Source organism: Rattus norvegicus, chromosome 4 (genome assembly GCF_036323735.1).
Source record: "Rattus norvegicus strain BN/NHsdMcwi chromosome 4, GRCr8, whole genome shotgun sequence".
Lineage (NCBI taxonomy): Eukaryota > Metazoa > Chordata > Mammalia > Rodentia > Muridae > Rattus > Rattus norvegicus.
This window is the reverse complement of record NC_086022.1, coordinates 121,204,302-121,219,097: the sequence shown is the minus strand read 5'-3', so window position 1 is coordinate 121,219,097 and position 14,796 is coordinate 121,204,302. Positions and strand designations below refer to the sequence as shown.

At 49.0% G+C, this 14,796-nt stretch overlaps 1 protein-coding gene across 1 annotated transcript in view; it reads left to right on the top strand.

The window, feature by feature from the left end:
* Antxr1 (ANTXR cell adhesion molecule 1) overlaps positions 1-14,796 on the top strand; it is a 187,448-nt gene that overhangs the window by 116,452 nt on the left and 56,200 nt on the right. The window contains exon 14 of the mRNA NM_001044249.2: positions 10,204-10,245. Within this exon, the coding sequence (NP_001037714.1) occupies positions 10,204-10,245 (42 nt within the window). The remainder of the gene's footprint in view (positions 1-10,203; positions 10,246-14,796) is intronic.

Below are 14,796 nucleotides of genomic sequence, written 5' to 3'. Positions count from 1 at the left end.
TCCTGGTCCCAACATTTCCTGAGTAAGTGCTGCATTCCCCTGATTCCTGCGGACTGTCCTCCAGTGTCTCTGCTCACCACCCCTGTACCCTGTGCCTCCAATTCTCCAGGCCATCTCCAACCCTCCTCTCCACAGCAGAAAATGTTACTAAATTCAGTGACTCTCACTACTTCATATGGCCATGAGACCATGCAGAGGACCAGGCCAGGCTCTGTTACAGGAAACCACTAGGCCTCACATTTGCAGGCTTCTCCCTCAGAATGTCCAAACTAAACTCATCATATCATCCCCACTCCTGCTTGTCCCCAGTGGCTGTGCCATTGACCTCCAGCGGCCCAAACTGAAGCCTACAGTGGCCTCCATGTCCCCCATAGGCTTGTGTGTCTGAAATTTGGTCTCCAGCCGGTGGTGACACAGGGTTTGAAAAATCATGGAATCTTTAAGGTGTGGAGCCTCGCTGGAGGAAGTGGGTCACTGGGATGGGCTTTGAAGTTTCTTAACCTGGCCAGTCACCCTGACTACTCTCTGCTTCCTGCCAACCGACTGCTAACACCATGTGACCAGCAACCCCAAATGCTTGGCAGGCATTTGGTCACAGTAACAAGGGAAGTAGCTAATACAGCTTATCTCCAAAAGCATCCAGGTCACCATGGTAACCATCATTCCCCCCAACCCCCACCCCCAGTTCTCATGATTCTTCAGTCTCTTCCCCCAGCTGACACACATAAGCCTTTCCTAACCCAGCCTCCTCCAGCCTCAACTCTCACCTTCACCTCCGGGTGTGGAGTTCCTTAGCACAGCTCCCTTACAGAGCTAATAATGCAGCCATTATGAGCATCCTTTTATCTGTCTTCGCCTGTTACATTGCAACCATTGGAAGTTAAGCGCGCGGTCTCCCAGAGCTTAGCACGGCACTCAGCAAGAGTGGAAACTGTGCTGTCTCCTCCCATTGTCCTTCTTACACCCTTTGTCCTCTTGAGTCCCTCTGGAGATTCCCTGTTTTGTGGCTATCAGACATGGCTGCATTATTGAAACTACCCGAGGATTAGGTGATCAGGGACAGCTCTTCCAAACTGTACCTACTGGACAATGGAAACAGTACACCTAAAAAAAGGAAGAGCGTAGGCATTAGCTTCAAAGTGTCCTTAAACTAGGCTGAAGAACAGTGGTAGTGGTGAATTCCCAAACGCGCCGATTCCAGAACTCTTCTTCTGCGCTTTTTGGTAACCCTCCAAACCTTTAGCACACTCACACCAATGGCACTGGTCTTCCACCAGAAATATCAAAGAAATTCAATCCTAAAGAAGCCTGAGGCAACTCAGAGTGCAGGACCTGGGACTGTGCCCTCCCTCCTTGGAGGCTGCCTCACTGTCTCCCAGCTAAATATCAAGTCATCAACACGGTGACCTCTGTAGCCTTGCTCAGACTCCACTGACCCTGCTGGCAGCGGAAACCGCTGGACCACAGCCTAGGCAGAGATGTTCCTCCTCCCAGCCTAGCTGGAGCTTCCGAGTTCATGGGTTTATTTTCCTGTGCCACTTCCCAGATTTCCACAGTGACCCTGACATCATGCTGTGGCCACTGTGCCCAGATGCTCTACTAAATCACCATGCCTGTCACTTATCCACCCATGAGAGCATCCTGCTGTGCCTGCCACTTTAGATATCAATGAATGTGGCCTCTTAAACACTCCCGGCCTCAGGCAGGTAAGGGGCACAAGACTTTTTCAAGTTGGGGTACCAAATGGAGATGGACACACAGTAGGTTTCATTTCATTAAAATGATCTTATCTCTTTGAAAATGTATTATATGTCCTTCCTCATCACTGGCCTTTGCTCAGCTTGGGCAGTGTGAAAGTTCTAGATTGAGGACGTGAAGGGCCAGGAGTGATCGCAGTCAGACCTGGGGTTTGTATTAATTCAGCCAGTCTGCTTGTGAGGAGGATTGTGATCTGTCTGCTTGTCAGCGTCTCCTGCTTCCTATAGGTCTTCATGTGGAGCTCCCCATCTTCCTATGGTTTCCTGGCTTTTCTAGGAATACTTATCTTGGGGACAAGAGCAGAATGCTAGAATGTAAAAGGCAAGCACCCCTCCCCTCTGCAGTGCTAAAGTCCTTGGGGGTGTTCCTAATATTCTAACAGTACAGCGTTAACTCTGCACAGTGTCTGATCTGAGGCTGTTTATCACACACAGTCACAGAGGCCAGAGAGGCAGTGCATTTAATCCCAACACCCAAGAAGCAGAAGGGGCTGGGTCTCTATGAGTTCTAGGCCAGCCTGATCTACAGAGTAAGTTCTAAGCAAGCCAGGGCTATTTAGCAAGACCTTGTCTCAAATAAATAAGTAAATAAGGTGGGAGCAATTTAAGAGGACATCCAAATCAACCAGTTCTGCATATACCCACACAGGTGCATGTGCCCACACACTCGTTCATACACCACATGAAATCTATAACTTTATACATATATATATACATATGTACATGTTTACATACATATAGGCATACATACATGCATTTAAAGTAACCCTTAGAGAAGACTACAAATAATGTTTTTTAAAATCAGTTACTTTTACTACATAGGAAACCAAAACCAACAAAACTCCTGGATAAACATAAGGCTGAGAAGGAAATAGTGGACATTTTCAGGGACAAGGGAAAGGGACCTCGTGTCCTGGCCACAAGAGGGCAACCTGAGGAGACCTGGTGACCTCAGTGACCCAGAGCTTTGACTCCATAGCCCTCTGAGGACACAGAAGAACTTGGAAATTGGGAGGAGTTTTCCACCTGAGTCAGGTCCTTGAATGCAGATGGGTATGGCATGCCTGTCCCTAGGAATTTATGACCGTAACCTCTCAGAGTTTGGATTTACACTACCTGTGATCCTGCATATCACCAGTAGAGAAGTAATCCCAGATCAGGAGGGGGTTGGGAAGAAATCTGAGTCCTCTGGTAGATTGGTGGCTCAGTGGGCAGAGTGCTGACTGCTTGAAGGGCTCGGAGGGGAAAGGGAGTAAAGAAATGACTCGACAGTTAAGAGCATGTGCTACCCTTACAGAGTTTGGTCCTCAGGACTCACAACAGGAGCCTCACAACCACCAGTAACCCCAGTTCAAAGGGACCTGACACCCTCGTCTGGTCTCTGTGGGTACTACACACACACATAATGTACATACAGACAAGCAGGTACACATATGTACACACAATTCTCAAAAATTAAACACAAAATCTTATGGAAACAACCCATCGAACAACGCTAAACTCAACAAAATTTTCATTGTTTTCAATATCTTGTACTCTAATTTTTCATTGCATATGCATGTGTGTTGGCGGGGCAGTGTGTATGTAAGTTAGATAACAACTTGGAGAAGTGAGTTCTCTCTTTCTCATTGTGGATCATAGAGATTAATAGAGATCACTGTGGGCCATCAGGTTTGTCAGCAAGCACCTTTATCCACTGAGCCATCTTGCTGGCCCTGGACACCACAAATCATTAATAAAAACACTCCAGAAAATGCATGGTCTTGCCCTGGTATATAAAGAATGAGCATACATGTTGTGGCTGGGAGCATGAAGATGGCGGGCACAGTAGTGCTCCTTAGAGTGAAGACCAGCCAGAAAGAAAGGCATCATGGCTTGGGCTCACTGTTCCTGGTATTCACTCAGCACTGTCTGAGATAGAAAAATCTGCTGTTGTCTTGCCCAGTTACTCTCTCCATTAAAAGTAAACCATCTATGGAGTTCTGATGAGGCCCAGTGTCCTGCAAGCACCATCTTCTCTCGGCTTTGTACCTGTCCACACACAACTGTGGTTCATGTAGAGCAAAAGAGGGCTCCTGACCTCCACTGTCTTCTGTCTAGAGCCCCACTGTCTGTCTGGAGCCCCACTGTCTTCTCTCTATAACCCCACTGTCTCTCTGGAGCCCCACAGTCCTCTCTCTGGTTTTAGCAAGGTCTCATATGAAGAGAGGCTTCTTTGCACCCGTGACTCTCCCAGCACCCCATCTCTGTCCAAGCTCCCTTCTCACATGCTGAAGGCTTTCTTCCTCCATTCGGTCCCTGGTTCATAGAACCAGGACAGGCTCCTATCTCTTAGGCATTGGATATGCATCTCCAATAAAGAAAAGAGCACACACTCAGGACTTGCTTGATTGCACACATGTAAATGGAAGCGAGAAAGCACTTGAGGTGTGCGTGCATGTGTAGAATTTGCATTTCCTGTTCAGCTAACTACCAGCCAGTCAACCTTGCCCCTCCATGACACTAGATAGAATCTACTCTATGATGGTGAACATTCTATGAATTCTGTCACCACCACCACACATACAACTAAAGAAAGTGCTCATTTAATTTCTCATTGGCCTTTGAAAATCATCTCTTTCAAACTAGTACAATTTCTCAGTTTTGTGATTTTTTTTAAAAAAGAACTGTCACGACTCCCTCAAATGAACGAACACACACAAGCTGGACCTGTGGTGTAACAACATAGATTGTGTGTGCAATGCTCAAGTTGTCCAGGAAACTGGTTTGGGACACGGAGCTGAGAAGCAAAGTGTTAAGCCACAGAGCACTGAACAGACTTAGAAGCTGGAGTTTGGAAGCAGAATGGGCCTGAGTGCTGGACAGAAAAGCAGCAGTTACCCTCAGTCCAGATGCTGTGAGATTCCCCACCTTTGCCTTAGTAACCCGAGCTGCTCTGGGAGACTTTGTGTATCTTAGTGCAGGAGGACTGAGAGGCCAGAAGTGAGGCTTGCACCATCAAGCATTAAGTGTTTACTTGAGAGCAGGACTTTGAGTACCGTAGGACATGCTTCCTGCACCTTCTCCTTTAGAGAAGCGCGTGCTCTGAGCTACGGGTCAGAGACAAAAGCTGGCCCCATGAGCATCTTCCAGAAGCTCAGAGTCCACTGCAGCAAAGGGAGTTGTGAATGCAACTTAGAGTTCACCGCCAATAGTGTGGACCACAAAGGATAAGATCTGTGCTTGAGGCCCAGGAAACCACATAGCTGGACTTGTCCCAGACTGAGACCGTTCAATATGCAGAGGAGCCCAAGATAAGAGGTAAAGGCTTGCCTCAAAAGAGAGCCAAGGGTATGGTGTCCTCACCTCATGACAGTACTTGAGAGACCAGATAACAGGGCAAGGACACCATCACCATTGACATCGAGTGTCCCAAGGCTGCTGGGTTTCAGTTTACTTGTTGGTTAGTTCCTGCCTTCGTTAACTTTAATTGACAACTTAACATAGCCTGTAGTCATCTAAGAGGAAAGCCTGGACGGAGGGATTGCCCAGATCAGATTGGCCTGACTGTGCGGGATGGTCTTGATTGATAATTAATGTGGAGGGGCAGCCCACTGTGGACGGCACCCTGGGCTGTGTAAGATTACTAACTAGCCGTGGAAGCACAGCCAGCAAAGTCCCCTCACAGTTTCTGCTCCAAGTTCCTGCCTGAGCTCCTGCCCTGATTTCCCTCTGTGGTGGACTGGGACTTGATAGTATAAGCCAGATCAATCCTTTCCTCTAAGTTGCTTTTGATTAAAGTGTTTCACTATAGCAACAGAAAGGAGACAATAACAGCTGTTTTTAAGACTGTCAGTGTGTAACGCATGCTGGCCTCGAACCTGAGATCCTCTTCCCTTGCCTCACATGCACTGGAGTTACAAACCTGGGCCACACAGGAATTAGGGCTGGTGTTTCTGTTCAGCTGTAAAAGTCCACAGCACAGCACCGTGGGAGTGTCTGACCAAAACAAAGCACACCTCTGCCCAGAGCAGGTTGATACAGACCGACTGCTTAGAAATAAGGTGATTCAGGGTTCTAAGAACATGGTCCACACACCCTGGAAGTCAGCATTATTTAGGAACCTTCTAGAAATGCCTGGTCCAAGTCTGCCGGGGAGACAGTACACCCACAGTTCTGTACAGCAAGAAACCCTCCACATGATTCTAATATTGGAAAATTTGGCAACTGCTGAGCTTAATACATAGTTTTGTTAACAGATTCGTTAGTCTCAGCTGTGGACCCAGGCCAGCATAGACCACAGAGAGGCCCACGTGCTGGCACAGCATCCCTTGGCAGTGGGAGACCAGGTGTAGGGTGCAGAGGAGGCTTTGGGAGTACGAGGGGTGCAGCTCAGACGCAAACCACGCAAGACATAAATACAGACTATAGAGAAAGAGGTCAGAAAAATCCTTTCTGCTTAGTACTGTGGTCTATTCCATGAGACAAGTATCTGTCTCCCGGGAGCTTGTGCAGTTTGGCCACACCCAGCTCCTATCATGGAGAGAAGAGACAGGCCGGGAGAGGGATATAAAGTCACGAGCCTGGGAAGATAGCTCAGTGGTTACAGGGGACAGGGATTCAGTTCCCAGAACCCACATAAAAGCTCACATTTTCTAAGCCCAGCTCCAAAGGACCAGACATCCTCTTCTGACCCCCAAGAACACCAGGCACTTCTGTGGTTACCTACATGTAGGCAAAACATTCATACACACGAGAAATAAAAATAAAAACACACATGAAGTCGTAGTGGAGAGTCTCTCAGTGGATGACAGCCAGGCTGTGACCTCCTGCCCTCCATGTGCTTCATGTGCACCAGAGGCCTGACTTCCACCTCGAATGTGCTGCCCAGTGAGAAGGAACATCAGGTAGCTCCAGCGGCCACGTGGCCAGAGCACAGTCGGTTCCAAAGCCCAGCTGCTGAGGCAGCAAGGCCAAGCTGAGCTTCGAGAAAGAAAACTTCTTAGGAGCACTTCCGAGAGAGAGAGAACAGCATGTGAGATAACGCCGCCGGTGCATGAGCTCACTTTACAGTTGTGAAGCAGGCTTTCCAGGCCTAGCAGTTGAACTTGACTATAAGCCGACAATGGCCACACTGCGGTTGTCGGAGCGTCCCAAGGTTACCCCGCCACATGTCTGATCTGCCTTCACTGTACCTCCACCAACCCCGCCACATGTCTGATCTGCCTTCACTGTACCTCCACCAACTGCCTTGGGTGTGGCCTGAGTGTGAGCCAGCCATAGAGCGTTTACCTACATGTGCTGTGCCCGGAGGTTAGTCCCCAGCACTACAAAGTTTGTTTCCTCTGATTCTTCTCCCTGCTTCTCTCTCATCTCTAACTTCCCCTGTGCCCTCCACCCTCGGGGGCCTCCTTTCTGCTTTTACATCACGTGAGCCCCCTCTTGCTCCACTTCCACCCCTCTGCCTCCTCTTACAGACCCCTCTTTAGTTTCATAGCCAATACCCACAGTCACCCTCACTGATATGTTAGTACACAAACCCATGAAGAGCTACAAGCCACCTGTGAGACAGGGAGAATGCTGCTGACCTTTCTGAGTCTGGTTCCCATCTTATATTACAATACTTCCGAGATCCATTTATTCTCCAAATTTCATTACTTCCTTTTTCTCTCAAGTGGAATACAATTCTGTTGTGTAGCAGGGGCTGTGGGGAATACAGGAGGATGCGCATTTCCCTTTGCTCAGAGCCTTGTACAGGGCGGCCCATGTGCTGCTCTTGGCGTAGGAACGATTCCGTCTGGCTATCCTGTGCCAGACCAGGCTGGGCTCACCAGCTCAAAGCAACCAAGACAGCTCTTCATTGTCTCTGCCTGCCACTCATCAGGAAGGCCGGGTTAGAGCCCAGTTTCTGTTTAGATGAACACTGTAGTTTGCTTTTCAGAAACTGAGGCATCCAGTTTACATTGCATTCCCATGGAGTCTGGATTACAGAGTATACTCCTTGTCTGGATTACAGAGTGTACTCCTTGTCTGGATTACAGAGTATACTCCTTGTCTGGATTAGAGTATAATCTTTGTCTGGATTACAGAGTGTACACCTTGTAACCAGCATTAGTACATCATGTATGATGCCATTGTCTTCAGGGCTCTGTTCAGATCTGGTTCATTAGGATATGGAATAGACATATTCAATAAGTGGGAAGTAGGCTAAATGTGAGTTGTGCTGTGAGTGTGTGAGTGTGTATGCATGTGTGTGCCCGTGCATCATGCATGTATGCCTGTGTGCATATGGAAACCAGAGTTAGAGTTAAATGTTGTCCTCAGTGGATTTCCACTTTATTTTTGAGACAACCTTGGAGCTCATGGATCAGCCTAGGTTGGCAGGACGGCAAGCCCCAAGGATCAGCCCAGGTTGGCAGGACGGCAAGCCCCAAGGATCAGCCCATTTCTGCCTCCCTAGTACTTGGATTACAGGCACAAAACTCCACATCTGGCTTTTGCATGGGTGGTTGGGTCTGAACTCATTCCTCAGGTTCTTGTGCTTGCACAGCAAGCACTTTACCAGCAGAGCCTTCTCCCCAGCCGTTCATGTACTTGCTGACATCCCTGAGTGCCATAGTCACTGTCCAGACAGACACCAGGCCCCTGTCTCGGCCGTGTCATGGAGCCATACAGTTACCTGGCAGAGGACTATTAAAGATGCAATAAAGAGAGAAGCGGACGAGGGGAGGGCGCCTTCATCTGTGCGCTGTCTTCTTAGCCCCAGCACTGCACACCATCGCTCTGGGTGACTCAACTCCTGCAAGCTTTATGGATTTGTTCTGCTTCTTTGATGAGGCTGCAGGAGACCCAGAGGCATCTCAAATCCTCACCGTTGGGAAAAGGCCGGCCTGGGTTTACATTTGACAGCTGTGCTAGGCTTCCATGAAGTGAAGGAGCAGCCTTGAGCCTCTTCAGAGCTGGGGGCATTGTCTTCTCCACAGCGTCTGCCTTTTTGCAAACATCCTGCCAACGCCCCCCCAGTCTCCTCCCATTCAAGTTGCTACCCCCACCCCCTCATCCCTTCCTCCAGCTTCCAGCCATTTCCTGTTTTAAAATAATTTGCTGTCTCTGGAATGATGGCCAGTCAGCATCGGGCAGTAGCAGGCTTCCCTAGAGGTTCCCCTGAGGGAGTCTCAGAAGGGAGCTGAGTGGGTGAGCAAAGTCACAGCTTCCCACAGCAACAGGAAGTGGAAACGGATGAAACAGTAGTCCTAACCCCAGGAGGCCCTCATCTCTGCCTCCTCGATTAATATCCTTGGATGCCTGAGGCTCCCTTAGGCCCCTGGCTGCTGTTGGAAGCCTGTCTCGTCAGTGGAGATAACATTCTAGACTGTGCAGGGTGGAGACAGAGGTGGGGGACCAGAGCCCAAGTGAGTGCCCGTATTATTAAATGGGAGGAGTAATGCACTTAGTGGGAAGGTGACGAGATGCTTGGTGCCTAAGGGAGTCCCTGGCCAAGAGGCTGAAAGGTGCCTGAACACCCATCTGCAAAAATGGCCAATCCTGCTGCTGCTGAGAACGCAAAGGTTGCAGGACAAACTTTGTAAGCGCCAGATGTCACCTAAAGAAAGTGTGGGGTCCCAAAATTCTAACAGTAGGTGTGGGTGAGGGTAGCTAGTTCCTGAATGTACGGGGACACAGTAGTTCATCGCCAAAGTGCCTTGGGAAGGACCTACCTAAAGTCCAGCTAACTGCCTGACTTTCCTTTTATGAGTAGAGTTAACAGGCCAACCATGTTAGGAAAGGGACTCCCAGTTACTTACTAGAGCCATGTCTGCGTGACTTTCTCCACGCATCGGATGGATGGGACAATTGAAGGACAGTATTGTAAATAGTTACTAAAATACGATTGCCTCTGAATTGTCAGTACCCGGAGGAGATCCCCTGGGCAGCCCTCCTCTGCTGCCTTCCCTTAGGGGTTCCTCAGCCTGACTCCCATCTTCTCTCTCTATTGACCCAATGAGGTCAGTGATGGGGAACTCCAAACATGTAGGCCTGATCTGTACCTAGCTGGTATCTGCAGCACCCTTTAACTCGTGTGTGTGTGTGTGTGTGTGCGTGCGTGCGTGCGTGCGTGTGTGTGTGTGTGTGTGTGTGTGTGTGTGTGTGTGTGTGTGCGTCACTGGTCTTTGTTAATGTGCAGATCATTGGGTGGAGGAGGGGAGTGGCTTCCTACGAGAGTGACCAGGTGAACAAATTAATGAGAATCGCCACCCTGGTGAGACAAACCAGCTGTGGAACAGGTTTCTCTACACGAGACTACAGCACCCAATAACACCCAGGCCCTGCTCTCACTGGGCTACTATGTCCAGCCATAGACTAAGTCCCCATGCTTTGGGCTGTTCCTATGGGATTATAGACATGGCAGACATTTTAGGAAGCAGGAGGCTAGCGACTCCCACTGACCTGTTCTTTTCATTTACAGATCATTAAGGAGGTCCCTCCACCCCCGGTTGAGGAGAGTGAGGTAAGTGCCCAAAGCTGGGTGCATCACGTGGGAAGGTGGCAGAGTGGGGTGGTGGCGGTGGCTGGTTATTTAGGTGGCTGGGTATTTAGCCCCTTGCTAAGCAGGGCTGGGCCCCTGCTGAGTGAGAAGGGGGAGCCTTTGGACCTTTCCTTAGCTAGGGTGAGCAAGAACTGAGCAACTCTGGCAGCCAGAGCTCAGCCGATTTCTTTCCACAAAGACCAGTTTCAAAATGCGTACGTTTGTCTGCTGTTTCTGTTTGTTTCCCTTTCGAGGATTTTGAAAGATTTTCTGGGAGCTTTGGAGGCGATAAGTTTTGGTTATTGACTTTTTGATGTGCTGGCACCCAGGATGTCACACTTGTTACCCAAGCTCTCCACCTGAGCCGCATCCCAGACTGGCCCCCTTGGCACTGGGCCTCCTGAGGCACAGGCTGGCTCTTAACACGGGTCTCTCCTGCCTGAACCTGCCTAGTGACAGAATCACAAATATGTATCATCACACTCAGAGTAAATGCCCTTATCACTACAATCATTTGCGGTTGTAAGGGTCTAATTTCTCCCCAGAAACCTTTTAGGATTCTTGTCTCGATGCAGATGAGCTTCCCATGTATAGGACGTGGCGAATTTGCCACACTCTGCGGACAATCACTGCTTCTAAGACTGTGCCAGGGATCCACTTTCCTCTAATTTAAAACAGTATGGTGTAAAACCTGCCAGTGGATTCATACCCACTCTGGATATGCTGATATTCCTGGCCTCGCTCTCAAATCCTCACCGTCTACAGGCAAACTCTCAGACTCTTCCGCTGAGTGGGCCAGGAAGCCGCTGTGGTGCAGGGCGGCTCTACCTAACTAGCTGAGGGGTTAGCAGCTGATTACCGGGTAGGAGTTCCCAGCAAATGGCTTTTGATTTAGGGCAGCTGGGACCCTTAGAAGTAACACCTGCCACTGTAGATGTCCTCAGTCTGAAAACTTAGTAGGACCACAAGATCTGTTGATGATTCCAGTTCTCTAAAGTCTCTTTGTATGCACCTCAGACAACACTGCTCAGCCTTGTCCCAGCTCAGCCACCATACAGAGAAGGATGATTAAGTTTAAAATTCCACGAGTTTCTCATGTGCTGAACACTGCGTGAACCCCAAGGGACTTAATAGCGGTAATCAATTAAAGCACATCTTTGCAGGAATGTTAACTCTCTGCCCAGAAATCAAAGTAGAAAATCACATTGCTGTGCAGAGAGAAGGGAGGGAAAAAAACTCTCTCACTCTCTCCATGTTGAGTCTATCCTCAACCCTCCAGGAACAGGAGCCATGGCTGGTCCCACGGTTCTGAGTGTCCCTGTGTTGTGTGTAGCTCTCTCTTAGAATCCCAAAGCAGAGAGTGTAGCTCCACGACAGAGCCCCTCTGTCAGCTCTGGGGTGAACATGGCCGCCACCCCCAGCATTGTTCACAGTGACTCTTCCGGGTGCTAGCTCTGCACCAACCTTTAGAAGGTAATACTCTGGAGATGCGGGTACTGGGGTACTGTAGCGTCCGATGTCCTCTCCATGTAGCATCTTGCACAAGAGTCCACAGACACCATAGGTACACAGATATGGCTTGGATGCGAGGCTAGAGCCCAAACAGGAAAGAACAGATAAAACAAGAAAGAACGGATAAAAGCAAGGGAAAGGAAGAAACTGAGGCTTTCAGCTTCCTTTGATATGTGTATGGAGGCTGAACTATGACTGAAATGGAATGAAGACTGTGGACACTTGGGACCTGAAGGCTTGTGGGAGTCAACTTCCTACTGCCAGGAAGATTACTTCAACATGTGTGTTAGCTCCCGGGCTCCTTGGGGCCCTAGTCCCCTCCTAATGTGCTCTGGCAGGAAGAAAAGAGAGAAATCCCACAGAGAGAAATAACGTAACTTAGAACATATGAAGTATTTTATACGATGCTTTGCAAATCACAGCTGGAATCTGTTCCACCTTCTCCGATCCGGCCCTGTGTACAGACCCCACAGAGGCCTGGAGCACAGCTCATGTGCACTGTCTGCAAAGAGTGCCCTAAAAGTCCCCCTGTCAAGTCGAAGCCTCCTTTCTCCTTCTTGGTGACCTCTGGGCATTGCATCAAATCCTCCCTCTGCATCAAAGCTTAAGACCATTGGATACTCAGAGGTTAGGAACTGTCTAGTTAATCTTACCACAAGCTACAAGTAATGGTGCATGCTAGTGATCCCAGCCCCGGGGAGGCCGAAGCAGGAGAAGCTCAAGCTTGAAGTCAGCCTGGGCTACGTAGAAAGACCGTGACAACATGGTGAGGGGTAGGCGGCGGAGAGCACCCTTTGAGGGCAGCCCCTCTGCCTGGTGTATATATAGACAAGCTAAATATTAACTGACCTTCATAAGATCTGCAACCATCGCATCCTGAGGGAGGCTGTCCCTGCTGGGATCGCTACTGCTGTGATAAAACACTATGTCCAAAGCAGCCTGTGGAGGAAAGGGTTTATTTTCCTCACAGTTTCCTCTAACAGTCCGTCATCAAAAACAGTGAGGGCAGGAAGCTGCAGGCAGGAGCTGATGCAGAGTACTGCTTACTGACTTGCTCATCCTGCCTTCTAGTGGCATTCCAGGACCACCAGCCCAGAGGTGGCACCACCCACAATGGACTGGGTCCTCCCACATCAACCACGAGTTAAGAAAATGCCCCGCAGGCTTGCCTACAGCCCAATCTTTTTTTTTTTTTTTTTTTGGTTCTTTTTTTTGAAGCTGGGGACCGAACTCAGGGCCTTGCGCTTCCTAGGTAAGCGCTCTACCACTGAGCTAAATCCCCAGCCCCACCTACAGCCCAATCTTATAAGAGGCGCTTTCTCCATGGAGCCTCCCTCCTCTCTGATGACTCTAGCGTGTGTCAAGCTGACCTAAAAGTAGCCGCTGGCACAGAGGTGCGTCACTGTGTGAATAGCTAAAGTTAGAATGAAGGCAGCTTACTGACTCTGAGTAGCACTTCTCCTTCATGTAGAATCCTCTTTAGTAGGAAATACAGAATGCAGAGTTCAAGGAGGCATGACTTTCTGGAATCTTCTGTCACTGGAAGTGAAATTGCAAAGTGAGTACAAAGAAAAGTCACCTGAGCTCTGGAAATCTCAGCAGAAGGAAGCTTGGGGTGACACCTAAGAGGGACACTGGGGGTGGGTCTGCCCACTGCCACCAGAGTAAGGCTAAATCTTCACTATCTTTGTCCCAAAGAGTTGGCAGTTTCTGGAGAGTGCGTTAGCAGTGCCCTCTGTTTGGAGGCTCCTCTGAGTATAATCACCTCCACGACTGCAGTTGAGTTAGTCAAGCCTTTCAATCCATGACAACCAGTCTCCCTTAAGATGCACTGTTATTCAACAATGAAGGTCTCAGGAACTCATGTTCACCTTGATCATGTGTACAGCAGAGAGGGTTTGACTTCATATCACTATTGAGTGTTTAGACAGAGATGGGTGGACCCAGGGAGAGTTGTGGTTGATAAACCGCCAGAAGGCAAGCAGCCCCAGGCATGCACCCCTACTCTAGCCTCTCTCTCCAGGACTCTACACCCCTCTACTCTCTCCTCACCAGCCCCCTTAATGATCCCATAACTGTAGTCTGCAGATTCCTTCTGCTCTGACCTCAGCAGACCGCATGTCCTGGGCCTTCATTTCAGTTTCTGCCCCCAGTAACTACAACCTCAGGCAGAGGAAGGTCCTTAGCCTAATGCATCCCTTCACTCCAGATCATAGATCAGAAATCACAGGTCACAGTCAGCCAATGGCACGGATGAACCTGGGTCAGGGGTCCCTTCCTAGCCCAGTGAGCACTGTCTCTCTAACAGATCAGCGTCTTTGAGTGTGGGGACCATACTTTCCCTTGACAAAGTAGGTCTGATGGCACCACCACAGAGCATCTATGGAACAATGTGCTTGGTTAAATTATACTCCAGTCTAACCGAGTAAACATGAGCCAAGGCCAGGAATGCATGCTCTCTTCCTTTCCCACCCGCCTTTCATGCAGGTTCTCAAAGACCCCGCCACACTGGAAGGGCAACCCAGATCAGGAAGGAAAAGTGACTCCACAAAATTATCCTCTGACCTGTATAGGTCAGACCCCTACACACACACACACACACACACACACACACACAGAGAGAGAGAGAGAGAGAGAGAGAGAGAGAGAGAGAGAGAGAAGAGAATAATTGTCTTTTTACCTTTTATTTATTTATTTTTTTACTCATTGAACAACTCCAGAAAACGCACTGGTGTGTGCTGTGATAGGCATCCTGAGGTTGGCCCTAGTCCAAGAAAAAGGAAGAGGCTCCAAGGATATATTGTATCTGAGTCCATTCAAATCTACAAGTGGGTTTGCTAGAGAGAATATTTGCTAGACCATTAGGGCTATCCAGACAACTGTAAGCAGAAAGTAACAAAATAACCATTCTGTACTGTTTCGTTTAGTCATTCAACAGCCTCAGAATAAAGCCCCACTGCTGTAACTCCATTTTATAAGTGAAAAAATGAGGCATGATAAAGTCTAAGACAGGTGTGAGAG